This window comes from Netta rufina (genome assembly GCF_964035555.1).
Source record: "Netta rufina genome assembly, chromosome: 3".
NCBI lineage: Eukaryota > Metazoa > Chordata > Aves > Anseriformes > Anatidae > Netta > Netta rufina.
The window spans coordinates 53665871-53687299 of NC_140125.1; the positions used below are offsets into that span (position 1 = coordinate 53665871).

Below are 21429 nucleotides of genomic sequence, written 5' to 3' on the forward strand. Positions count from 1 at the left end.
TATGCTCTCACAGAGGTGCAAAACAACATCGCTTATTGGCTCAGATCTGGAAAACAATGGGGCCCTTCCCAAACATGGGGCAGCTTCTAGATCTTTCTCACAGAAACCACCCCTATGGCTCCCTGCTACCAAAACCTTGCCACGTAAACCCACTACACATCCTTCACACAAGGCAAATGTTAAAAGCAAAGTATCAAATATTTAGGAGTATTACAGATTTGATACAACCTGCATAATAAATACAAGGCTTAAAAATGTCTGTGGTCCTTGCTGAACAACCTTTGTTCCATTAAATGATTTATTTCTAATACTCTTTTAATAATGCTTACCTAAATTGAGTATTTAATATAAAACATTTTGTTTTGTATTTAAAATTTATATGCTAAACTATATACCCATTAAGATTTTTTCATCCTACTTAGGCATCATCCAGTTTTCAAAGATTGAAAAGTATTCTTTCATGCAGCTGCTCTACTTTTTGCTAGATTAATTTCATCCCCTCCTTTATTTCCATTTTAAATGGAAACACCAGATAATTGGTTAAACACCAGATAATTGGTTCAGTAATGCCTCTCTCTTGTGATCTGGAGAGATGAGATTGTCAGCTACAGTAACAGCTGTACAGCTGTATGTGTAATGTACAGCTGGAGAAAATCCATTTGTTCATTTCTTAACCTTTTGACACGTCTGTTTTTACAACCCTGCTTGTTTTTGATGGCGAGTTAAAATACGGAATAACCACTGCAGAAGGAAACATCTTCTGTTATGAACAGAGTGTAAACTGAGCGTAATGCAATGGGAGGGTAGCATCCTTACAGAATAGGCTCTTACACACATGTGAAAACCCCAAAGTAAAGGTCCTTCTCTTCTCTCACATGACTGCCTGTTGAATTTTGATTTGCAGTAGTAAAAGGTGAATTTTAAAAGTCTTATTCATGTATGCTAGACACACACCTGTAAACATTCACTTGAAATCAGTGATACTTTACTATAAAGGCAGGCTCAACCAAGTCAAGACTATCCTTCCTTCTGTTCATGGTAGCAAGCAAGGCAGGTCTCAGAAGTCAAGACAACTGATTTCCATGTGAAGATGCCAAAACGCCACTGTAATAAGCAGGCAAATTCAAAAGTTTAAAGTATTCACAGAGGAATCAGTTTAAAAGATCTATGTGCTGATGGCATACTGTCTTCAACCCTGAGCTCAAGGGAGTTCTAAATCACTGGTGCATGTAGGTGCTGAAGAAAGAAGTAGTTTATCCATCTTCCATCTAATGGTATTATATCCATCAAGCCTTTAGGCTTCAGCAGCTTAACGCCAATCCTGCTTTTATTGCACTTGGGAAGCATAATGTTATATGCTACTTGCCCTTTTCAGTATCTTCCCCGTAAAAGTGGAGGTTTGTAATAATGTGGTGTGACAACAGGTCAAGTTTTCATCCTCCTCCTATCTAGACAAAATAAACATGTATTATGCAGCAGAATGTGGTGTAGATATTTCTTGCCTATCAGGTAAATACATGTGTGAAATTGAAAGATTTTTTTTTTCTCTCTCCCGTCATAAAAATTATGAGTGTGTTGCAATGCCATAAAACACGGCACTGGTTAGATATCATCTAAATGTGTGCAAGATAGCTTTCAAGCTAAGTTTCAGAGAAGATAAGAATCTGTCTGCTGCAGCAGAAGTACCCAAATGGACATTAATCCTGTTCCTGACTCTGGGCTCACTAGTTACTAGCTGGCTGTGCTGGAGGAGAGCCAGTCTTGTGCTAGCTCTAGGGCACTGGCAGAAACTACAGTGTTACTTTTGGGCTGCTGTGATGGAGAAAGTTGAGCACTGCCTTGTATCTGAATTCATTTCTACGTCTAGACAGACTTTTGTGATATCAAAATGGTTCACAGCCTCTTCAGGGTTCTGCCTAATGAAGGTACATATAGTGGTGTTCCTAAAAAAACAACTGTGAAGAGCTATGGCAGCTGGAAATTAGGGTGTGCATTGCGTTCTGTATGGAGTAACTATTTTTTTTAATTTTTTTTGTAGTCTGTTAAAATCCATGAGTTACGTTTTTCAGAAGCTAAATGTCTGGCTCAAGGACCTGTTCTCTAAAGCTACCGTTCTCCTTCAGCTTCCCCTTGCTTGAAGTCTTGAGTACTTAGCATTGACAAGGGACATGAAATGTGGAAACCCTCAGCAAAGGACTGTTTTATATTTGGCCCTAAATGCCTTGATGAGATGTAGAAGCTTAGGCAAGAGGACAGTCAAAGTTACCAGGGTAACTGCAATGCTAAGACTTTATTACACGTAACCTCTGCCTTCGCTGTGCTGCTTTACTCATATTTCTTAAAATCCTATGAAATAGCTTCCATGCAATCAGCATCAGCTTTCCAGTCAAGAATACACATAACTAAGTAATGGTATCAGATAGCCTGGAGAAGTGCAGATGATAACATTTTTGTTCACTGTGGGTTATTGTTCATTTTTTATAACTTTTTGTCTAACCAAATTCACAAGGTGGACTCCAGAGTATTAGCTGAAGTAAAGCTTTACACTCCTGCATCAACTCATGTTCTGAGGATGGAAAAGAGTAAATCTCTCATATTAAGAGCTCATGACTTACATGTGTGGAGAAAATGTGCCAAATTCATTTATTTTTTATGGCAGGTTAGAATATAACTCCTTTCTCAGAAATGGTTTATTTAATTTTAAACTTTTATGTATAAACAGTAATGGGATATCAACTGAACTTTTTAGGTGGCCTAGCACGTGATCGATGCTTTAAATCCCAGTGACAAAGAACAGCTTGTTTCTTAAGTAAGTAAACTTAAAACTTGGGCTACTGATACCTAGTTAGTAAAGGGATGTAAAATTTTTTTTAGTATTTGTGGGATGGCTTTTCCAGTTTCTTAATAAATGCAATAAATATTTCCTTAAAACTCACATGGGAAAATGGCTGCACACTTTGGAAATCTGAAAACCCTGATATGCAGCATGTATATCCCTTCAGTTCCACTTTGACACATCTGAAGATTTTCTAAAAATGAATCTAGTTCAGATGAGGATGTGGAGGTGCCTAATGAATTACCTTCATTTAAACTAACAGTATTGGAAGCTATCACTTCCAATGTCCTGTCATCTCTGTAACACGGGATAAATGGAGGGGTCAATGGGATCGATAAGGAAGGATTCCTAGCTACATCGCTATGTATAGAGTAATATTAGTCTCAAAGCTTAACTACCAGTATCAGTGATATGTTCTTAAGCTGTGTTAGTCTGAAAAGAGAAAAGTAAACATAAGAGAAAGGAATGTCAATACTGGGGGAAAATGGTGGGCCCCAGTGTAACACACTCAGTGCATACTCCATAATTGTTTTCCTGTTTGCTAATGTTGATTATCAAGTCCTTTATCTTAAATATGCTTCTTGCCACCTCTGGATGCTAGAGACGAAGTGCTGACATGGTGGGACTTGAAGTTCAAAATATCCTTTTCAGGGTACAGAGAAGCTGATAACAAACAAAATCCCATGGTTCCTGCTGTAAGAGCTCTGGTAAATCCTAATGATAATTGTTTTGCTCACATCCCTAGATATGCTATGCTAGCATGCAATCAATAAAATAATAAAATCAATAAAACAGAAAACCACAACTCAAAATCCTATAAATTGACAATGGTGACAGGTTAAGAGTATGTGGAGTGCCCAGGACGTCAAGGTGCTTCCATCCTCACACATTCCTGTCTGTGTGGTATTCTTCCAAGACAGAGTTATTGGCAGATGCAAAAATATTAACAACAAATTGTACAAATCCCAAGTTTCAAAAGTTTCTCCTAAGCATTTTCCTAACACAAGACCCCTTCCCTAGGCATGAATAAATTATAAATAAAACATATATAGTGAAATAAGCATACATTTAATGTGGCTAAACTGGCTTAGTGTTTGCACACCCTTCTGGTGAGCAAGATGTCATACTTCAGGAACGCGGTTTGTGTCAATGTCTGTCTTCAATTCCTTAAAATGGATTTATGTTGTTGTTCGTTGAAGGGCACAGGGGGACATCGATGTTGAAACCCCTTCTTGGTACTTCCAGTGGTAGTGGGCTGTGCTTGTAAAGAGGTGCTTTTAGCAGCTGTGACTCCACTGTCTCTCTAACTCTGTCATTGAGATCTCCTAACAGTGGAGACCAGCTTGGGAACTTCTCCTCCATCCATCAGCGTACATGTGAATGACACAGGGTAGCCATGGAGTTCTTCCAGTTTTTTGTGTTCCTTTTTTCTGAGCTGCAGTCAGCTACAACTACTGCCCTGTGAAAGGCAGCAGTATGACCGCAGTCAGTTTGATTCATTGTTTGGTGCTCAGGCCTTCAGCCTTTGACATTGTTTTCAAAGAATTTTGTTCTAATTTCATTGGAGGGGAATGTTTCCCCCAGATTGTTTTTCTAAGCTTTGGACTATTTTGCAATTAACTTGTAATTGGCAGGATTTGTGCATAGTTCAGAAGTTTAAAATGTTTCAAGTCCTTTAGTTTAGATTATAAAGAACATGTATTCATTGAAAAAATTGGAGTGGATTTTTTAATATCTTTTGGTGCTTTGTTAAGTGATGCTGATCAGTTGCAAAAGGGGTCTGGTTTACTGTCCTCATTCAAATTGTCCTGGGGAAGAATGTAACCATTTCTGCGGCATAATGGATAGTGAGATAAATGTTTTTGGATGCAGAAACAAGTATAACTGATATCATCTGTGGCTGTATATAGAAACTGATGTAAAAGAAGAAAAATGATGTGGAGGAGAGCCACCATCCCTTTTCACTAAATAAAGTTAATGAAGAAATTATTTGCAAGCCCTGATTCAGTACAAGTGTCTTACTAAAGAGTTATTTTTGATCATCTGTTACTGATTGAAGTTATACAAACTTCAGAAATCTTTTGCCAAAATCTTTGTTAATAATGCATTTTAATAGCTACATAATTTCTGAATACCTGTAAAAGTGAGATGCTCCTTACTGAAACCTTTCCTCTGGGAGGAATACATTATAGGTCATGCAAAAGAGGGAGAGTAGGAGAAGGCCCAGCTACTGCTCTTTCAACCTGTGCCTCTTTGTAGTAAAATAATGGTAGTCAGGGTTTCCAAAGAGATGGGGATTTGAAAAGTGAGAATGCCAGCTAATAGCTGTGGTAACAGGCTGAACGTGGTGGAATAATAGCTGTGCAGTGGCCTTTCAGCCTTATGGTGAGCCCCAGCACTCAGTAGTGAATGTGCAGCTTTGTTTGACCATGGAAATCCAGGCAGGAGCAGGGAGACCCGCTTGCATCCTGCTCCACTGGGAGAAGTGTGGAGCTCAGCCTCTTCACCCTCCCCGGCTGCCCTACCAGCCCTTTCGTGCTGAATGTGACAGAAGATAGCTCATCGAAGATTTACAGCTTGATGGTGACGTTTTGGTCTTGGAGGAAAATGAATGTTTTATTGGGTGAGGTTTTTTAAAAAAAAATAAACAGGGGCTATGAGTCAGAATGGCTCCTAAAGATGAGGCCGGGCACTGAATTACCTGGTAAGTTCCCATGTGTAAGGGCTATGGAGTTGAGAAACCCGTGATGGTATAAAAGGAAGAGCAACAAAACGAATTGTTTTCTTGCATGGCTTGTTCAGAAAACTCCGCAGTTACAACAATGCTGTAATATGTGCTCAAATGCTCTGCCTCCTGCCTTCAGTGTTTCTGGGTCATGATATTTACCTTTCTGGCAAAGTTTCTCAAAGCCTGAGCTGTGAGTTTTGGTTTTGAGATTTTGATTTGGAGCCCAACTGAATATTTAAACAGAGGGATTTGCTACTTGTTTCTCACAGAAAATGAGCAAGTGGAAAACCCAAACAACAAGAAAGACAGTGGGATTAAATGTCCCTGTCTGGAAGAAAGATACAGTGTGAAGGAGAAACCTGAGAAAAACAACTCTGATTTGCTGCATTAAGAAGGTTTGAGTAGGAGTCTAAGTTTCTCCCTTCTCTCTATCTGACCTGAGAACTGAAAAGGCAAATCTGAACTGTGTACTGACCACTGCTGGCTGTTTGGGCCACACAGACGGTGTTAGATGTTGATTGGAGTTACCTGCAGTCTGAAAACTGGCCAGGGTAAAAGTGTGTTTGAGACTGTAAGAGAGAGGCAATGTGGCATTGACTATAAGTGTAAAAGTAAGGCAAGCAGAAGGGTAGTGGCAGGCAGTTATCTCATGTCTTCTCATGAATGTTTTCAATTTATCTTATCTTGCTATAAGACATGTAGTGGTACCCTTTTACAAATGAGATTTTATGCCTCTTTCCTGTTTGTCAGGTTTTGTTCCTCTGAGTAGGCAAAAAAAAAAAAAAAAAAAAAAAGGGCATAATAAATCAAATGGTCAGTACAAATTTGAACACCCCGTTTCACTGACTTTTCCTGTACAGTGATCAATGAAGATCAATTGAAATAGCTCTGAATGTTAGAGAATTCAAACTTTTAAGTCTAGTCCTTATTTTTCTGTAGGAATTAGTGAAGAAGGCATGTGGGCTGCTCTGTAATACATGTAGCTTTTAATAAACTGACTGCCTTTCTGGTTCAAATTAAGCATTACATTGTTTTATTAAGAAGAAAGTGCAGAGAAAGTCTTATGACTCAATGAGTCGGTCATTGTGAATTATGCACTAAATATTCACACTAGACAAGTCCAAGCCTCTAATCTGTTTGTTTCTTGCCCTGTGGCTTCGGAAGTGTGTGACTGTTGGCACTGCTAATCTTGGCTGCCGATGCGTCAGTGAATGCTGCAGGCATTAGCACCATCTGTACGTGGGTGCAGTGGCTGCACTGCAGTGGGACACTGACACTGCAGGGATCTCAGATCACCTCAATTCTTGCTTCGCTTCTTGCACACAGAAGTCCTAGGGAAAGAATTGCTTGTTTGAGAAAGGAATTTTGGTGTTAATGGCTTCTCTTCATGAAGTAGCAGCTAAAGAGTAGCAGGGAGCAGCACGCTGCAATATTGCCTTAAAGCAACACTGAAAGTATTGTTAAGCCACTTCATCAAAAGCTGGCTCTGCTAGAGTGGCTTTCACACAGATACCTTATAGTTGAATGACAATATGGTAGGGGAGGACCAAAACAAGGTATACAACAGGTCTGGATGTAAAAGGATCATCGGTAGAAAACAAACAAGCAAAAAATGACTGTTGGGTGTGACTGCACTGCTACAGGTCTCTTGTATATGGCAGTAATGAGAGGTCGCGAGTTACTGCTGTGACCAGTTGGTTTGTTGTCATTTGGCAGTCTGAGTCTTCTGGACCTTATTGACATGAAAAACCATTCTTAGCTATGAAAGCAACAGAGTAGGAGGAACTGTGGTACACTACTGCTTTGAACTTGAACGCCTATTTGGGTTCTTTTTATTTATTTATTTTCATTTAAAGTGCTGCAAGATTTTAAAATACCATTACTGTATGTTGCAAAAATCTGTTCCAGTCATTTATCAAGTTGAAGACATTCCTATTGAATTAGGGTTTTCAAAGAGCTATTTGCTTACTGTTATAATACCACCTTAAAATTAAGACCTGTTGTTGCATTTTAATAGAGTGGGCAAAAGAAAATGACTGATTAATTGAAAGGGCAGAGCCAGCCCGTGGTGGACACTGTCCGTCAGTGTCTCTTAATTTCAGCATGGGCAGAGTGTAAGGATTTCTCTCCTCAAGAAATAAACATGAATGCTTCTTTCTGTAGCTTTTATTTTTGTTGAAGAGAGGAAACCCAAAGGAAAGGTTTTATTTTACTGTAAATGCAAACATCTGTTAGCATGAGCCCAGTGTTTTTATTACAGTTCTGTTTCAAAATTCCAGTTGCTAAACTTCCTGAGGTGCAGAGGAGGTTCCAGTAAGTGTCTCCAATTCAAAAACAAATCGAAGAAATCCTTTTGCTGGATTTAAAGGAAAATACCAAGTCTTTAAAGTTTCTGAAATTCACTTTTATTTAGAATTAAGGAGATGAGCTATTTCAAAGATCTGGCTTTTACAAAATGTGTTTTTTTTTATTCATTTGTTTGCCTTTTTTAAAGACATTTTCAATCTAAATGTTTAGAAGTCAACAAAAAATTAGTGGCAGAAGTCAACAACAATCTGTTAAAATGAGTTTTAAAGAACTGGTCGTTTTTTGCTAGATATTGTAGTTATGAGTTTGTGTTAAATTGTAAGAGATTAGTTGTATCAAGATTCCTTTTCTGTGGTCACACAATTAAATTTTTGACTGTGACTATTAAAATAATCCCTAGATGCTGTCATTTCTTTTACTGCAACTGTGCATCCCTCTGTGAAGTTTATTTGCTTACTGCAAGGTATTTAACATTTTTCATCTTAAAAACTTCACAATGTTCTTGGTAAAGCAACCAGCATGTTGTGCTGTGTAGGGATGACTAGCCAAGAACCCCAGTGTGCTTGTGCTGCAGCAGGCTCTGAAGGTGAACTTCAGCTCGGTTAGATAAGTTGGAAACTGCCCTTAGAAGTAGCATTTGGCATGATGGGGCATTTGCTGGGAGCAGTAGACTGATCCAGGAAGAAGTATAAAACAGACCTGATGTCCAAACACTCTTACAGTGGTGTAGTGTATGATAGAGGCATAGTATTGTGGCAGCAGCAAGGCCTGATCCAGTGTGGTGCTGTGCAGAAAGAAGAGCACGTGTGGATTTTCATTCTGGTTGTGGTGTGGACATCTGAATGTAAAAATGCTTTAAAATTCAGGCAGCAGCACATTGAACACTTACTGTTTAGTCTTCCATAAATACCAGTACGGACAGAGAAGAAAGCCTTGATTGCATTATCATCCATGGTAGAGATAAGAACTGTGTATTTATTCCTACATATGCGCTCATATCAACATGTCTTCACTGAGTTTTCATTTAATCTTACTTGCTGATTTACTTACATAAATGGGCCTTTTTTTTTCATCTCCTTGTGGACCTCCAAAGTTCACAAGGAGATGGAAAATAATCCTTTTAAAAGGCCTGTAAATGGAGCACTGGATCCATATGCCCTGTTTGTGTTGCAGTACCTCAGCAGCACGTGGTGGACTGTTCCTTTTTCTAGGTGTCTCTGCAGCACTGTATACAGACCAAATATCTACTGCATTGCAGAGAGTTATTAATACATTACATTGCACTTTCAGTGAAGATGTCAATTTGTCCTTAAGCCTGAATGTACCCTGTGGTTGAGTTATGGTGGTTTTTTTTCCTTTTTTTTTTTTTTCCCTGAGTTTTGCTGAGAATAACTTATTTCTTCAGTAAATCCTTAGCCAACTGGCAATTACAGAATAACATCATTCCTAACCTCTCTAAACTCCATGTAATGTTTAAGTTTAGAAACATCACGGCTTTATTCCAAAACAAAAACAGGTCACCTTTCTCAGCTCTTCATCCTTGATGCATTAATAATGCAGTCTATGGCACTCTGCGGGCAGCGAGAGGGAGGAGGAGACAGGGCAGAGAAATGAGCAGGATGCCAGCTCCTGGAAGATACTGCAGATAAGCAGAAGCCAAATCCAAGAGATATGAAACGACAGAAAATAAGGAGAAGTGAGGCGAAAACATTGTTTTTCTGGCACATCTATGTACTCTTTTATTGGCAATGCGCATTAAAAACAAGATGCTTTGAGTTGCTGGTATTCTGCACTGACAGATCTCAGTGCTACACATCTTTAAAGGGATGCATTGGGGGAATTCCTTGGGAAATCTTCACGTGTGGGGTAAACTTTTGCTGGCATAATGTGGGGATGGGAGCCAAGGCCAAATGTGGATGCATAGAGAGGAAAGAACAAAGCAGAACAGTGTAAGGACCTTGCACCTAGCCCACTGAGGCAAACGTGGGAAGCTCTCTATTGCTGGCTGCCTCTTGGTTGGCCCATTGCTGAGCTTGATTCGAGCCTTTGGAATTCAGGAGGTTTGTCATTGCTAAATGACAGAGCATTTTTGCTTTGCTGGTATTGCTTGTGTGTAACAGGGCAGTAGCTCACAGAAGTGACCAAGCAATGACCTGCATCTCATTGATGCTGTACAGATCTGCCCAAGTGTTATATGAAACCTCCTTCAGAAGTGCTAAAAGTTCCATGGGCAAGGCGGGCACCACGTGTGAGGGAAGCAGAGGTTCAGGGAAGTGAATTTTTGGCTTCTGACAAAAATGTGCGTGAATGTTGAAGTACAGCAAATGTTCGGTGTGTTTGCCACATTTGGGTTATTTGACCAAGGGTGCTGTGGTCTGTGTGCATGTGTGATGAGGACACTGGGGCTGGTGTTGGACTTCCTATGCCAGTGAACGTGTCCAGGATTTGCAGATACATGGTGACCTGTCTGAAGTATTACTCAGGTCTTGCAAAAATTGGGAGTGTGCATGTATATCTTTTAATGTAAATATGCATATGTTAGAAAAACCCTCAAAAACTACAGGAGAATATATTTGAGAGAGAGCATGTCTCAAAGATCCCTGGCGGCAGCGAGGCAGTGGGTTGTAAACAGCTGATCTTTAAGCCTGGGTAAATGGGACTTCACCCTGGCAGCCCGGATGTTGAGATCAAAGTGTTTCACGGCTCTGTGAACGGCCTCAAGGCCATCTTCACTTCCCTTTTCTACCCCCAGCTTCCTGCTGCAAGGGTGTTGTTCAGTGAATACACTCTTCAGGAAAGCTCAAAGTGAAGTCGAGGCCATGTTGCATGTAAGGAGTGAGGGAGTGAATGTGAAGTGTGGTTTTAAAGATTAGAGTAGCTCTTTGTGGGTTCGGGTTGAGCATGCAGCTGGGAGAGCACACCTGGGAAGTGGTGCCAGCAGCTGGGAACTCTTCTGACTTCCTTTGCCTCCCAGCTCCAAGCTGGAAATGCCACCACCCCCTCCAAGGGCCAGAAGAGTTCCTGGGCAGAGGAGCCATCATCAGCTTTCCCACCTGTTAGCACTGGTGTGCGAGGAGTAGGACTGGGGCTGAATTGAATTGTCAAACTCTCGCCCCTGTCACGCACACAACAACTGCACCCAGCCCTGCTTTAAGATGCACAGGAATAGTTCATCTCTGGATCGATAGTTTCTTTGTTTTTCTAGGTAAGTTAGTGCTATCAATGTCCAGACAGGCATCATACGCTGTTGTTTTGTTGGTTTTTTTTCCTGGTTACCCAGCCCAGTGATTTGGGGAGTGACTTGGACCACAGGACGTGCAGCCTCCAAGCAACCAAGCAAGGTTTTCTGATAAACCTTCTTTCTGTCTGTCTCATCTTTCTTGCTTGCATCCCTGTTCCTTTCTTATCCCTACACACACTTGTTTTCTTCCTTCTACACCCATTTTTCTCCTTTTCTCTATTTTTAACTTTTCCCTCCCATTTGTCCTCTCATTGTCCCCTTCCCTTCAAAAGTCCTTTCTCTTTTATTTTGCTTCATTGTGATTTAGCACGAAGCATTTGGTGGCTCAGCATTCACATTTTCTTCTGAAAGTCTCTCCTCTGTCCCTTTAAAAAACACTGAAGTTTTGCAAACACACTGTAAAAGCCTGTTCCTGTTTATGTAAAGGCAGAATAGAGTCCAGAATGATCCCTTTTAATTAGCGTTGCAGGTTCATGGGAGTTTCTAATATAAATACAGGAATTTCACAATGCCAGCAGGTTATTTATTTGCTTTGCATGCTTATCAATATTGTCGGCGAATCAAGGGGTCAAAGCGTAAGAAATGCCATGGAACCATGGGCTCTATTCGCTATTTTTACAGCTTTGTGCCCGGAAAAATGGAAGTTACTGGGTGTTGCTCAGTGAAGTGTGCGTTTCAAAGTTACCCACAGCGATGCCCATTGTCCTGTCCCTGAATCGAATGATGTAATGTTTCATTTAAGGCTCTTAGCGATGCTGAAGACTCTCGGTGCACTGGGAAAAAGGCAGTGAGAAAGTTGTGAATCAGGTTTCTGTAAAGCCTTTGTGTTTAGGGTTTTGATAGATAAAAGCTGACTCATGCAATATTTCTGGCGAAGGAGCTGTACGGACTAGTAAGTGCTTCTCATTTTACCTGAGTGCCCAGTGAGGTAATTTGGGAACAGCTGAAGGCAGAGCGTGCATTTATTCCCCGCTGCACAGGTAGGTCGTGGGTTGTTCTGTGAGGATTTGAAAAATAGAGAGGACTTGTTCGTTCTCTGTGCGGGGAGCCAGAGACATTCCTCAGTGGTGAGATACTGTCGCAGAGGATTTTCCCTTGCAATAATGTTCTCGGGCATTAGCGGGCTTGGTTCTGACAGAGGCTATTCTGCTCTAAGCGTTGCATGGTGGGGAGGGCGGCTTGACAGACAGAGACACATTAGCTGATGGCTTTTTTTCCTTGTTGTAAGATTGCTAATAAATGGGATTTCTGTTGCTCAAAGTTCAGTTAAAGTACTTGGCAATGTATCGTTCGTGACAGTTCATACTGAATTCATAATCTCAAGAGATCTAATCCTGCAAATATTGTTAAGTCTCTAATGTGGCTTTGTTCACAGAGGGTATTAGTCTTAGAAGTGACATGTTCGTATTCAGAAGTTAGTAACTAGTAATCTGCTGACCTTCACTTGTGTAGTATTCAACTCAGAGAGGATATGGGGAGTGTGCTTAAGATCGTGTTGGAATCATTGTAGTGAATGTATTTTAATCTTTCTCAGTCAGGCAGCTGTATAACATTTATGTTTCTAAATTGCACTGCTGCATTTGAACTTAATGCTAAATGTAGAAATTGCTGTAAACAGTTCTGCTTAATTGTGTCTACAATATAAATGGTTTCTTTGAAATAAGCAGCTATTTCAAAGAAAATACAGGAAAGGATTCTTGTAGTCTCATCACTTTTATTTAGCTGAACTTCCAGAGGATGTGAAGCCTGTAATTTCTGGTAATGTTGACTTTGCAGATAACATCTTTGGTACCCTTTTTCATGCCGGGAGAAAGGCAACAACAATACTAATTATGAATATAAATTGACTTGTGAGTTCTTAGTCATGCACTGTATCTTAAGATGTCATATGCAGTAAACAACGTGAAGGAATAAACACCTATATTTAGACAGGGCTTGCGGATCTTTGTATTTAAATACAAAATTGACTTAGAGTGCTTTATCTTGCGTGTCCTAGAGTAGCCAGGGCTGTGGAGATAATGGCAAATCATTTGTCATTACTCTGACTGTAGTTACAGGCAGGAGGTATATGTTAAAGAAAAGCAAGTGATAGAAGATGTTTCTCTGGGCATTTGTTTATGATCGCATGCTGAAAGCATTAGATACGCTAAAAGATTTGTTTTGCATGTGGCTTCAATGTCGAAACTACTACTGCAGTTGCCTGTTGGGGTGAAATGCTGTGTTTCTTGCCCCTGCACCACTGTAGGGTAAGCACAAGTTGTGGTTCTTGCTTGGGAGGGCTTTGGGGTCGTGTCATGCCAGCATGCACTGTGTGTGTGTGTGTGCGCGCGTGTGTGTGTCTCTGTCTGTCTGTTTGTCAGTGGGGTGCAGGGGACGGAGGGGAGCAGGGAGGTCTGCAGGTCCAGGGGAAGGCTAGCTGGATTCATGCAAAGGCACAAACAAGAAACGACTTTGTTCGGGGAGCGTGTTGCCTTGTGAGTCCGGACAAATGTGCAATTATCCTCCTTTCAGCACTGAACTAACAAGTCATTACTGTTATTCGTTAATTAAAGTATGCAAATTTAAGATTTTTTTTTTCCTCCCCAGACTGAGTTAAATACCGTTATTCACAACTCACAAAAGTTCTCAATATTAGTTTGGCTCGTCATTGAAAAGGCCCAGCAGACAAAGGAACACCAAACAAAAACGTGGTGACCCGGCCAGATGTGGGTCAGGGAGCACAAGCCCTGCTCAGAGTGTGTCCTTTGCAGGAGATGTGCCGATAGCTGGAACTGCACAGCTCGTCTGCAGCCCAATGCAGCTGGCTGCTGGTGGTGCTGTGAAATCAGGGGGAAAGGGGGGGGGGTGTGTGGATGCAGGGGGGCTGTAGAGCCTTATAAATCAGTCCTGCGGGCTATCTGAGAGGTGAATTTGCTTTTCATAATGACAAGTTTGTGTCAGAGAGAAATTTGTAAGAGGCTACAGTGTTTTCAAAGGCACAGGCAGTAGAGGGCAGCTGTCTCAGCTGTGACATGGCGAGATCAGTTTTGGGGGAGGCTGTTCCCCCTGCATTAATTTATCTGTGAGGTTTTCAGCAGCCAGGATATGCAGAATTCAGGCAGTTGGCAGAAGAGTGAAGTTATTTTATGTTAAAACTGGACCAGGGTTCTGAAAAGCCAAATCCAAACCCTGAAAAAGAGAAGGATGGGCATGGGACTGCAGCAACGAACGGGATTCAGTTTCTGCGTTTTCTGATGGGGTTGTGACTGGAGAAATCATCTCAACTCTCGGAAACTGGTTTCAACAACAGGGGTAATTCTGCCTAGCCTCAGAGGCGTTTCTAAAGATAAACTTGCAAAACCTTGGAAGATAGATGCTGTGTTGTTGGGAAGGGCTGTGGCTATTTAACAGGTACCTGTAGCTCAGATGGAAAGTCAGGGCTAGGCTGAGCCAGGGCCCATCCTCAGCTCTGAGTGACACTAGCAGGGTGTGCAGTGTTTGTTACAGGGCCTGAAAGCTGAGGAGAGAGAGTCTGCTTCCTGGTAGACTGTCACGCCAAAATGCCCGGCCGGGCTTGGCGTGCCTTTCTGTTGAGCTTTGTGAACTGAGGTGGGCTTCCAGCAGGGCCTGACGCTCTTTGGAGCTGATGTGCTCTGCCTGGCAAAGCGCCTCTCTTAGGGACAAGGTGGCAGGATTTGAGCAAAGTCTGTTCACAGAGAAGCCAAACACCCAATTTACAGCCGGAATAAAGACAAATTAAAGGAAAAAGTAACTTTGAGACTGGTAGTTAGGATGAAGCTCTGAGGACGAAGCAGATGATTTTCAAGTAACAAATAGCTTGCTTGCTGTAATTTATATAGAAATATGCAGGAATTTGTCTGAAAACAGAGGAACTTGAGTCAAATGTGTTGTGAGTAATTAATTAGCTGTGCCTAGCAGGGACCTGGGGCTTGCCAGGGTCAGGGAGAATGCAGGTGTTTGAGCAAGCACAGTTTAACTGCTACAACTAATCCTTGTTAGTTTTTAATAAGCAATGGCACTGTCATTAAACGAGGAAATAAATAGTTTGTGTTGTTGTTGCTTTATTTAAGGTGTGTTGGAATCTCCCCATGTTTCTTTCTATGAGTATGTTTTATGGAGAAAAAAAAAAAAAGAAAAAAAAAAAACACAAAAAACTGCTTTTATTCTGATCTGTTTCATTGACCTGAACTGTGTTTTGTTGGGTTTTTGTATTAATGAGCCTCACAGTGTTTGTGAAGCAAATATTATATATTAATGCCTTCAGGTTATCTGGGAGGCAGACAACATATCAGTGAAATGGGAAGAAAAGAGCATGGAGCAATGGAATGTAACAGGAATCCTTTATTTTCCCCCTAAATGTGGCTAATCAGGTGTTTCTTTGTCGTGTAATTTTAGTTAAAATATCTTGAAGTAAGTTAGCGGAAGGGCATCCCTGTTATCTTGTTTATCCTGTGCATTTTTCAAGGGGGTTTACATCTGCACAGTAACATTATGCTTTCTAACTGAACTTGAAAAATGATCCAAAGCTGATAACAAAAATACATTCTTATCAAAAATGCATACTTTCTTATCACAAGCAATAGGAAAGCAAACATCTTTGTCCATACTGATTTTGAAACAAGAGAACTTCACTGCATTCTTCAGTTTAAAACACTTTCCATATTTTTGCTTTATATTTTATTTTGAAGTTTATACTTCATTTGCTTAATTTAAGAAAAGGAAGAAAATATGATCCTGTGTTGCAAAAATGGAAGAACATGGCTTAAAGAAGGGCTGTAGTTTTTCAGACTTGAGATAAAACCAGGAGGACAGAGGTGCCAAATCAGATTTTAGTCTAAGGGCCAATTTCTGACCCACATAATGAGCAAATTACTCTCTGTTAATTCCATGTGTTACCTTAAGGGCAGTACTTTTCTGTAACAAAAAGCTAATATCATCGTCACTGAAATGGTAGTATTAATTACTCATGTACAAATCAAATCGTATGCATTCAAGATAGGCCAAATAAAACAAACATTCTTCTTTGGGATTTTTTTTGTCTGTTTGTTTTGGATTTCTTTTATTTTTTATTTTTAAATAAATAGTGTTTTTTTTTTTTTTTTTCTTTTCTGAATAAAATCCTCCCCCATTCCTGGCCCCAGTCAGTGTAGGGGGGTGGTTTTTCCTTGTAATTTCATAACCAGTCTGCTTTAGTTTAAGAAGATCCACCTTAAAGGTTAGGTGAGCTTAATTTGCTATTTTAAAGGCTTTATGGTTTCTTTACTGAAACCACCCTCTGGAGTTCTAGTCACCAGTATGATTTTTGAAAAATTAGGTTGTTACCAGTGTAAAATAAGGACTGAGCTTCACAATGTGTAGGTGGCTTCAGTATTGCTTCTCTTTCTAAATTGTCACAAGTTTGTTTTTCACAATACTGACGTACTGCTTTTTGCTGAGTCTGAAACATGTTTTTTTGGGGGTAGATACTTCTTACTGAAACAAAACCTTGAAGTATTCGATGTATCTGCAGCTGCTTTTACAGGTTCTCGTTGCTGCACGGCACACAACTTGTCCAGAGAGAAATCTGCACTACATCATGGACCATGTCCTTCAGGGCATATGGTCAATAAAAAGAAACTAGATTTGATGTGCCAACAGGAAGACAGACATCTTACTTTGTTATTGCACTGATAGGAAAAACAGCTTTGGGTCAGTTCAATGAGGGGTAATATTCTGGCTTGAGCTGTACAGATTCAGAAAAACTTATTTTCCCAGTAGAAAACAGAATTATTTGGCAGCACTGTTTCCTGTGGGAGTTCTTTTTTTCAGAAGCTATGTTATTTTCATAGGGAAATCATTCTGGTTTTAGTGTTTTTGTACAAGCTGCAGAGCTGGTAAGTGATAACTAACTGCTTTCAGTTTCTGCTTGCCCGTGTTGGCCTTGCAGTGTTCAAAATGGAAGGTACTGTCTGGTATCAATGACACAGTCCTTGAGTTTTTGAAAGCATCCAAGCCATGGTCAACTCACAGCTTGGGGGTAGCAAGGTCTCTTCCCAACAGAGTTTTTTTTAACCTTAGGGAAAGTCTTTGAGTCTTATTTCTCTCCTCTGCTGAGCCTGAACGGTGCATGTGCTATCACTAAGTCCAGCACCATAGCACATGGGGCCAAGACAGGATGTGTCAGAGGTATATACACGAACTGGAATCATGCAATGCCTATTTAGTAGCTTCCTGTGGGGGATCCCCACCACCTAAAAATGTGATCCCCAAATTATGTTGCTCTGGTTGTCTTTTGGGAAAAACAGATTTGTCTCAATTTTGTATGCAAAGCTGTAAAAATGTCTGTTGCCAACTATTAAGTTACATGGAGCACCAACAGTAAGACCACTCCTTCTGTTTATTTTTTAGATGACTTCCACTTACCTCTTGATGTTTTACCAGCTGTGACAGAGGCCCTTGACTCCAAGACAAAAGGGGAAGATTTGCACCAGGAGAGCAGATCTTTCCGCTGCTGTGAAAAAAAAACCATGGACCTATCAGACAGTGACCGTCCCGTCAGCTTTAGCTCCACTTCCTCTTCTGCTTCCTCCAGGGACAGCCACTGTTCCTTTGGAAGCAGGATGACCTTAGTTTCCAACAGCCACTTGGGCCTGTTTAACCAGGATAAAGAAACGGGTGCCATCAAGCTAGAACTAGTCCCAGCCAGACGATTTTCCAGCACCAAGCCATGCAAAAACACCCCTGCGGAGCAAGAGGATCCTGAGGAGAGCCTGGAAAAAAAGCTCAGCATGACGAGGAAAGCAGAACCAAAGGGAGTGAGCAAAAACTGTGCAGTGTCCCTGGTGACGGAGCCCACCAGTCCGAAGCTCCTCTATGTAGACAGAGTTGTCCAAGAGATTCTGGAAACAGAGAGGATGTACGTGCAGGACCTGAAAAGCATTGTGGAGGTAGGAGTCTTGATGAGTGTGCTAACTGTTCCGTAGTGCTGTATGTAATATCTTTAGCTTTTGCAGCAGAACAGATGGACCTGAAAGTGGAACTGGCATTTGCTGGTGACCAAAACAAGGGTCTTTATAAATGTGTGTGTGTAACATCGTTGTTCTTGTTTATTTCTAGTTTTCATTTGATTAAATAAATCTGAACTGTTATTACTTGTTTATGAAGAATTAACAGAAAAAATATCCTACAGTTGATAGGATATAGTGATAGTTAGTAGTATAGATAGTTGAGTAGTGAATAAAGAGTGATGAATTCTTTGCAGTAACATTTATTTACCAAAAAAAAAAAAAGCTCTTTTTCCCCCTGGAATATATAGTAAGAAGCAAACTGCAGAGAACCTGTTTGGCCCTTTAAAGGTTTTTTCTGAAGGGTCTCCCTTTTTGATTCTTCCACCCTACCCCCACTCCCCAAATACTAGTTCTGCAAGTTCTTTCCTGCCTTGTCAGTCTCCCTTTTGTGCAGCTCACAGCTGCAGTCTGTTCGCTCCAAGTCCTTGGCCTATATTATTGAATATGGCATGTGCATTTGCTGGATAACCCTATTGTTTGTCTGTTGCATGAGGGAACTATGTTTTCTTTAGTATCAGTTCTGAATGGGTGGTGACTGTAGCATGTATTAGTAGCGGTGATGCTTTTGTCCAATCCCCAGTCCAACAATATCTTTCATTTTCCCTTTCTAGTACGGGCTAAAATACAGCTGAGTCCTTCTGTGGATTGTTATGGCCACTTCATGTGCTTACAACTGTGCCCATCAGTCATGTTCTTTTGTGTTATTGAAGATGACAATGAAGTCTCTCGGCTATTGTTTGTAGTCCAAGTACTTAACCCATGCCTGTGTGTTATGACCACCCACAGAGAAGAATTTCTTGGGAGGTGTATGTTTGGTGCACTATTCGTAGAATACATAGCTTTAAATAGCTGTATGAGCTGGTTTGCAAAAGAAAATATCAGTCAGCTGAAGACGACATCCCCCTCAATCCCAGCCCCTTGCCCAGCAAATTATGAAAAATTTAAATAAAGAGGAAGAAAGGTTAAGGCTTTGGTAACAAATGGTAACAAATGCATACTTTGTTATCCCCTCCCCAAGTTCTCACAAAGAAATCTTTTTTCTGCAAGGTTTGTTGGTTTCTGTAGCTGTTGCTGTTTCTCTACCTTGAAGTTACATTTTGGTAGTGTTAAAGGTTGTCATAAGCTATAGAAGTCAGTCAATATCTATATGTAGTCACTGTTCATAAGGCATGACCTCTATGTTTTTGGAAACTTTACCCCTTGTTCGTCTTCCTATGCAGTAAACTATACAACTTGAGAAACTGGAAAATTATCATTAACATATTGAAACAAATTTGCCATTTAGAAGTAGAAAGGCCAAAAAAAAATGCTTACTAGAAACACTTGAAGCATCACTACAGCAAATGTAGATTAAATGAAGTTGTGAAAGAACTTGAGGAATTTACCTGTGAAATGTCAAAGGTCATTTTCTTCATCATCTAATAAAGAATCTTGAAAGCTTTGCGTGGCACTAGCAGCCTATTTGAGAGGTGGAGGGGTTGGCAGTGGGGCTTTGTTTCAGACGGTGTTCAGAATCCCTGGGCTTGGAAGGAGCACCTTCCTAAACGGTGAGGGCAGTGGGGAGCCAGCTACCTCAGCCTGCGCGTGTTCTCTACGTGGTTTCAGGGGAGAGAGCTGTCACTGGAAGCATGTCACGGAGCAGCCTCTTTGTATATGTTTCTCAAGATTCCTTTCTCCACATGTTAGCTTAGCAATGCTGCAGTGCTTCACCTATCCAAGGGTGGTGGTTGTAAGAAGGGTGGTAAGCCTCCGCAGACATCTGTAGGAGTACTGTAGCCTTTGAGGGTTTGATTATCTAGGCGTCTGTGACTTGAGGCCATTTAGTTTGGCAGCCAGATGACTGGTACAGAGCCAAACTAAGATGAAGGGAAGCAGCTCAATCTGTCTTATTTTCCAAATAAACTTGGGTCAAGTTTTGGCAGCTAGTTAGGAAATGGGATAAGAATAGGAAAAGGAGAGCTAGAGGAAGGTCGAAGGACAAGTGCTGCCCATGACATGTATGGAAACATGAAGGTGGGAGCTGCTGGAGGAAGGCACAAGCAAATGAACCAGTGCTAAGTGGAGAGAGTGAATAATTAGAGGAGAAACAATACAAGGAAATAAGGGAAAACCCAGGAAGTGGAAAGTTAGGGGGGGAGTATGAATTAAGTGGAACTGGAGCACTCTAGTGATTTAATTGAGTTAGTGAGTTTTGCAGCAGACTGCAATATAACAGCTTATGTACGCAGACTAAAAATACTAAGGAGGTTTTTCTCTCCCCCCTCCCCTTTTTTGTTGGATAGTTGGAGAAGCAAAGCAACCCAAGTACAAAGAGCTAGCAACTGAAATAATGTCAGACTGAGGATGGCATGAGGACAAAAAGAGAGAAATGAATAGGTACCATTTTAATTGCCCTCTGACCCCAGCTGAGGGCTGTTGCTACAGGCTTTTTGTCCTCCCAGCAATGGGGATTTGCTGACATTACCTTCTCTGTGGACAATGGAAATATACTTAAAAGGAGCGTGTTCTCACTGTTGTTTCCAGCACTTTGAAACATGTTCCAGCTCTACAACTGAGATGGCTTTAAAACTGAAGTCTCTAAACCCACTCTCTAAATTTCTTTTTGGTGCAGAGAAAGGCGTGTTTGCCTGCAATGTGCCATCAAGTATTTTTATTTTTATTTTTTTAATACATCCATGCATCCAGTTGTGATGTTGTGCCAAGAGATATGAAGAGGTAGAGGAGTTCAGCCCCATCTAGCAAGTCACATTAACTTGTGAAAGGAGCAACTCAAAGCTACACAGAATCACAGATTAGTTGAGTTTGGGAGGGACCTCTGGAGGTCATCTGGTCCAGACTCCCTGCTCAGGTAGGGCTACATAGAGCCACTTGACCAGAACAATGTCCAGGCAGTTTCTGAAGATCTCCAAGGAGGGAGACTCCACAACCTCTCTGGGCAACCTGTGCCAATGCTTGGTCACCTGCACAATGACCAGAAGTGCTTCCTCATCTTTAGAGGGAGCCTCCGGTGTTCCAGTTTGTGTCCATTGTCTCTTGTCCTGCCACTGAAAAGAGCTCATCACTGTCCCCTTTGCACCCTCCCTTGAGGTATTTTAGTGCATTGATGAGATCCCTCCTGAGCCTTCTCCAGGCTGATCAGGCCTTTCCTCATATGAGAGGTGCTGGACTCAGTATTGCGCCCTGGGGTACACTGCTAGTTACTGGCCTCCAACTAGACCTTCTGCTTTTGATCGCCCTCTGGGCCTGTCCATTCAGCCACTTCTCAATCCAC

The 21429-nt window shown here is 41.1% G+C and overlaps 1 protein-coding gene across 2 annotated transcripts in view; it reads left to right on the top strand.

The window, feature by feature from the left end:
- Window positions 1-21429, top strand: part of PLEKHG1 (pleckstrin homology and RhoGEF domain containing G1) — a 136690-nt gene that overhangs the window by 67160 nt on the left and 48101 nt on the right. For both annotated transcript variants that reach the window (XM_084283454.1, XM_084283453.1), the window contains one exon: window positions 17500-18038. In XM_084283454.1, the coding sequence (XP_084139580.1) occupies window positions 17500-18038 (539 nt within the window). The remainder of the gene's footprint in view (window positions 1-17499; window positions 18039-21429) is intronic.